General features: G+C 37.6%; 1 protein-coding gene across 1 annotated transcript; it reads right to left on the bottom strand.

Annotated features, from left to right (window-relative positions):
* Positions 1 to 2,574: 2,574 nt before the first annotated feature.
* Positions 2,575 to 3,308, bottom strand: CLDN8 (claudin 8). Its single transcript, XM_012809684.1, has one exon. It carries the CDS (start codon positions 3,306 to 3,308, stop codon positions 2,631 to 2,633), a length of 678 nt encoding a protein of 225 aa, XP_012665138.1. The 3' UTR covers positions 2,575 to 2,630.
* Between the last annotated feature and the right edge of the window lie 3,068 nt (positions 3,309 to 6,376).

The raw sequence follows: 6,376 nt of genomic DNA, 5'->3' as shown, positions 1-6,376 counted from the left end.
TTGTTTTTCTGTAAGATTATATTATAAACACCTACCGTTGCATGTAATTTGCCACCAATTGAATTGTTTTCTAATTTTCAGTATTTCTCTTTTGCAGTATTGAAGGAGGTCATTGGCATTCTAGTTTTTGAACAGCAACTTTATGATTGGTTTTATCTTTTTCATACACTGATACGGTTCTGTCAAATTTGCCCTGCAGATTATAATTTTTCCTACCTGTCAGTTATTGTTATGCTAAGGAGTTTGGAACTTTATAGGGAATGGGGTGTCCCATGAGGGGACCTGATTTGCATTTTAGAAAGAACTAACATAAATGTGGAGGCAACATCTGGAGGAAAAAGATTCTGCAGACAATACACAAGGTGGAAGGCTTTTCTAGCTAAGGAGCTAAGAGATGAGACGATGATAAAGGTGGAAAAGTAGAGAAAGATTCCAGGGATACTAGAGAAGTTGCCATAAGGAAAAGGGGTGGTTTAATCATTCTATTTTAGGGACAAGAAAAAAAGAAATAATGAATTGAGGCTGAGACATTCAAGGAACCTTTGTAAATAAAAGAATGGTTCCTTAGAGACTGGAATTGAGAAGTCTGGCCCTCCGAATTTCTTCCCCAATTCACTCAATTAGGTTTGTTTTATTTATTTATTTATTTTCTTATGGAATGTTTATACCCAAAGGGACAGAACTGCTTAGGGTAAATTATCACTTAGGTATGGTAAAATCATCCTGGAAAAAAATCAAACAATTTTTACACAGAAAAATCAGTTTACAAAGTGGACACTGTTGAAAAAAGATTTCTTTCCCTGAAAGAAAGAGCGTGAGCTGTGTGCCAAAACAACCCTGATCTTTTCTCCTGAGTCTACAGGGTAACCAAAATTGTTCTGAGATATCCTCATTATGAATCTCATAAAAGATTTAATAATATAATTCATACAAAACAGTAGAGGGCCTGTATGTAATACATCCCCCCAAACATTGACGACTATTATTAATGAACATTATTTCTCAGAGGTAGAGATACATATCTGGCTATGACAAGTTTTGAAATATTACAACCATAATGTTTATAATATATATTTGTTAGCATCTATAGAACTATTTTATGTTGTAAAAATATTATTGAGACCTACTATAGGTGTATGAATCTGATGAATATAAGATATATTGTTGTTAAGGGATATGGATTATTATTTTTTGGGGGGGCCAGGGCTGGGTTTGAACTCACCACCTCTGGCATATGGGGCCAGCACCCTACTCCCTGAGCCACAGGTGCTGCCCTGGATTATTTTTTTATACTGAAAATTAATGCTGAGTTCATGTTTGAAATGTGTCTTTGGCATTCTTTTTAAGTTTGGAAAATGAAAAAATGTTAGGTTTATAAAAACTGTATTATCAAGGTAATAAAACAAGAATGGATGAATGTGATATAATTAGAAAGAGGCACAATTTATTAATACAATAGTCATAAAGTAAATAACTCAGTAATTCAAGCTAAACAAGGGTAAATACAAACTTCCACATTTCATCTAGTTTTATCAAATTTGAAGGAAACAGAGAGAGATAGTATTCCTAAACTTTACTAAAGCTGAACAAAAATGAAACAAGTAGGAAATTGATCTTCCACAGAATTGAAATGAGGTTTTGACTGGGATATCTACATAGGAGCAGATGAAGTTCTCCAAGGAGAATTTTGTTTGTTTTTGATGAGCAAATAAAAACTAGACATGTGATATTTCCTGGCCTATTATTTATATTGAGAAAAGCCCCAAATCTGTACTTGAATATTATGAAAAAATGTCCATACATATATGATTTCTTGTCAACATACATCCTTCTTCTCCAGCTATAAAAATTTACCGGGAGAAAACATTTCACTTTCCTGAAATCATTAATGTTTCTCAGACCATACTTTTCTCTTTCTTCTTAGTATAGTCCTGGTAAAGCAGTTTGAATGCAAAGCCCCTTGACAAAATACCACCTGCTGAACAAATGTTAATTTAACATACATGAAAAGGAAGTCCTCTGAGGGAAGAGGATAAAGGAGTTAGTGTTTCTAACTCCTGGGCTAAAAAGGGGATATCAGAAAGCAGTTTAGTTTCCTTTACACTAAATGATCAAAGCCTTCATTTTAACCTTCATTATAAATGGAGGGTGCTAATCCCTAAAGCTGTTTTGAAACAATTAATATTAACCTTTGTCAATCCTATCCGTGATTTCCCTGAAAAGCAATAGCTGAGCTCTTTTATTCAGTGTAATGGATCAGTACTTCATTTTACAGAAAAGCATAGAAGCATGTCTCTATGTGAGAGAAGCGTCTCACTCACGTAGATGCATAACGCCGCGTCATAGAGAAACGACTGTGGTAAACTAATGCAGTCTTTAACAATGTCAGTTTGAAATAACTGATAGAGAAGATGCATGAGTCATTTTAGAAAACAAATTACTGTACCTCCTACAGCAATCAAAGCAGAGGGTTTAGTGTCTCATTCTGGTGAAATGGCTCATAGAATCATAAATAGCTGAAGCATGGCTCCTGTAATTAATGTTAGGCAGTCAAGAAGAGCAAATCTTGAAAACAGTAGACATCTTAGTTATTTGCATGACTTTACAGGTACAGGTAAAAACATACACAACTACACGTACTGACTTCTGGAGTATACGCTCGGTGATTTCTTGCTCATGTGAAAACTTTTTTGGGTCGTGCGATGGGAAGGTATGGAATATCTATAGCTCCTGCTCTTTTCACTGCAACAAAAGACACAGCAAAACAGTGCCCCTCCGACAAGCAGCACCAGCGCTGTGGTCCAGCCTATGTAAAGGGCTTCTCCAAGCTCACGTTTTTGGGCAGCATTCACGATGGGGTTGTAGAAATCTCTGATGATGGAATTGGCGACCCAGCTCACAGGGACGAGCACCACGATGCCTGTGATGATGAAGATGATTCCAGCTGTTAGCAGAATGTAGCCCTTTGCCTTCTCATCGTCCCCAGTGCACCGGGTACACTTCATGCCAAGGATGGCTGTCATGAAAGCCAAGAAGGACAGCACCGAAGCCGCACACATCAGTCCCCTGGCCGCCTGGAGGTCTGGAGAAAGAGCCAGCAGGGAGTCATAGATCTTGCACTGCATCCTGATGTTAGCATGCCTCATGCAGTTCATCCACAGTCCTTCCCACCTGTTTTCAAAAACCACAATGTTGCTTCCAATGAAGGCCGACACTCTCCACTGAGGCATGATGGTGGCGGCCACCGTGCCCACCATGCCAACACCACCAAGCACCAGTCCAGCCATCTGCAAGGCGCTGGTTGCCATAATCCTTCAGGATATCCGACTGGACTGCTGAGCTGGTTGGGCTTCTCAGGTCTCTGTGTCCCTGGAGAGAATAGTTCTTCTGGTAGTGATGAACTCAGAACACAGTAGTTTTGCAAATAAGAGCTGCTTCGCTGCTTCTAGCCAGATAAAATCCAGTGTTGACTGGCTGAGGCGACTCCCCCCCTCCATGTACTGTAACAGGTAAACTTACAGATCAGGTGTGGCAACTTTCTCAGCCAATGAGAGGGGGATGGTAATCCAGGTGTGTCTAAACCAGCACTTGATTTGGATACTTGGAATGGCTGAACCTGCATATAAACCTTCTTTGTGCTTCCTAGTTTTCCAAGAAGACAGCAGTGTGTTTACCCGGAGGCATAATTATGAACATTTGCATAATCATCAAGAAAGGAGCCAATCCCTTGTAAGGTGAAAGGCACTCCATGCACAGACAATTCTGAAACTCTTTGTAAGAGCTGTGGTTACCGAGGGACAGAATAAAATATGTGCCTAAGAAATCTGCAGCGCCTGTCAAAATGTCACAGTGAAAGGGGAGTAGGGGATTACTCTTACCTGGGAAACCACATTCTTTGGGACACATGTGATCCAAGTGGTTGACTGAATTTGTCTACAACTTCAAAGCAAGCTCTACTGGGGTGAAATCAGGGAACAGATCATGCCAAAGGACAAAAAAGAAAAAAAAAAGCTAAAATTGAATACACGAGGCTGTCATTCTCCTTGGCACCAAAAACATGTTGATTTTTTATGCCAGGAAAATTACTTGTTGGTTTTCTTCTAATAACCTTGATTTATAAGAAAAAGAATGAATGCCCCCAGAACCCCAGATGATTTTCTTATGCAGCAAGCACTGGGGCATTTAAATGAAGTAATTTACATATGGCTGGTTGCCTTGCCAGCTTATTTGTGGCTTTATTCTTGCTACTCTGTCTTCCTAGGCTAAAGGAACTAGAATTTTGCAGGTGGTATAAGGGTCTTGAATCTATGCAAATAGGTGGTATTTCTGAATAAAATATTTATAAGACAAGGGAACTACATTTAGTAAACTATATTATATTAAGTGTTGATTGCATGTATCATTCCTTTCCAGAAATCCCTAAAAATGCAAGGCATTTTGAACTGTGTTTTCCCAAGATAATGATGCCGAGAACAGTGCTGCTAAAATAAACATAAATGTTGATTTGGGAAACTCCACCAGCAATTTGGCTCTGGAGATCACCTTGAGCTCTCTGTCCTGTCTACCCAAATTTCAAGTTGGACATTATTTTATTTTCATCTCAACATCATAAAAACGATGTTTTCTTCACAAGTTTACTTCCTTTCTGCTTCCTTGTAAGACCCTATATGTAAATAGAGGAGAAAGTGTTTTCTGCCTGCTGATTAAACTCTGAACATTTAAATGGTTAAAAAAAACCTGAGTAAGGTATGGGGATTATGGAAAAAAAACTCACAGCTGACAGATGGAGAAAGGAAGATGATAAAATATCTTTTAAGAAAAGACAGAGAGAAAATGTATAGTAGTCTGAACAGTTTTACAAATTAAATTCTGTGTATATAATTGTATTAAGCTAGGCATAATAAATGTAAGAAAAAATGATATTTACAGTAATTTCCTCACTTGTTGACCTGCTAAAGGGCTAAAGTACAGGGTGGTCCTTACGATGATGTAGAACATATGCGGTGTTGTCTTTGTCAGGTTTGTGTAAGGTGCAGATTGGTGGTGGAGGGGGAATAGCTTAGTTTTTGGGTAGTAATCTGCAATCTACAAAAGGCGAGAGGAAATTGAAGCAGCAGGTACTTTTGATTGTTATTTGTCAAAGAACAAAAAGTGAATGAGTGGCAGAATGACAAAAAAGGAATAATATAACTGGTTAAGATCATGACCAACTAAACAAAAAAATGTTTTTAGGCATGTCAGGACATATGTTAATCTATCCAAATCTCTTTTCAAAATTCCTGTGTGACGGTACTTCTTAGGAGCTCTGTTGAAATACTGTTGAACATCCACATCAAAACAGGAAAACAGGAGCCAGAAACAGGTATCCATGTACCTGGATGCCATAGGTGCCGCCTCCCAGGTGTGCATTAATGCCTCTCTTGGCTTTATGTATTACCAAACCGCTTGTCCCTTAATCATTGAACTTTATCTGGAACTTATTTCGCACAAAAATAGTTTCCTCATTTCAAAAGTGTTAGGTGCTTTACTGCTGAGATTGTCCCAGCCAAAAGATTAGGATCTGAATGAGAAATCAACCCTGGGTTCGTATTAGAGTATTGTAGCATTAACTGTCTTAGTGGGAATGAACCAGCCTAGCGCATCCAGGTAGGTTTCTTATCAGACAATGATCCAGTTAATCCCATGATATTCTAAAATAATCATGCCCCAAAAGAGATAGGAAATGAAAGACAGGAAAATGCGGTAATATCAAGTTTGTTAGAGACAGAAAAGTCTAAAATCAAAGAGAAAAAGTATACTGCTTCCCAACTTTCGTATCCTACTGCAATGATTAGCTTTGCTACAAACTTCAAGTAGCAGAAATTAAGATTTATCAAAGTAATTTTTTTTACTGTACTTTAAGTTGGAACTATGAATAAACTACATAGATTATCCAGATTATTCTATAAATTGTACTTTCATTTCTAATAAGAACCAAAATCCTACTGAAAATCCTAAGAAGAAATGAATACTCACCATGACCCCCCGTGCACAATCCTTTGGGGTATCGTTTCTGTCTACATTATCAGAAGGCACAATTTAAATTTAGCAGTTAAATTTATTAATTAAACTCAGCCTGATAACTATGTAACACATGCAAATGATTTCTCTTCATCAGTGATAACACACAATTCACTATCAGATTTTCTTTATTTTTGCCATCCTATTTTTACACTCATTAGTCCTAAACCTACCTCAACAATTCAGTCTTGGATGTCTATTAACTCTTATCACTGTTTGAAATAACTTTTGCTTTTGCCCATTGAGTAATTACCAATTTCTATTATTTTCTGGATTTGCTTTTGTATTTTTTTCTGTAGTGTTGGCAGTTTTCAAA

The sequence above is a fragment of the Otolemur garnettii genome, unplaced genomic scaffold, assembly GCF_000181295.1.
Source record: "Otolemur garnettii isolate 467f Iridium unplaced genomic scaffold, OtoGar3 scaffold00111, whole genome shotgun sequence".
In the NCBI taxonomy this organism is placed as follows: Eukaryota; Metazoa; Chordata; class Mammalia; order Primates; family Galagidae; genus Otolemur; species Otolemur garnettii.
Note: the sequence above shows the minus strand (reverse complement) of the source record. Positions and strands in the feature narration are given on the sequence as shown.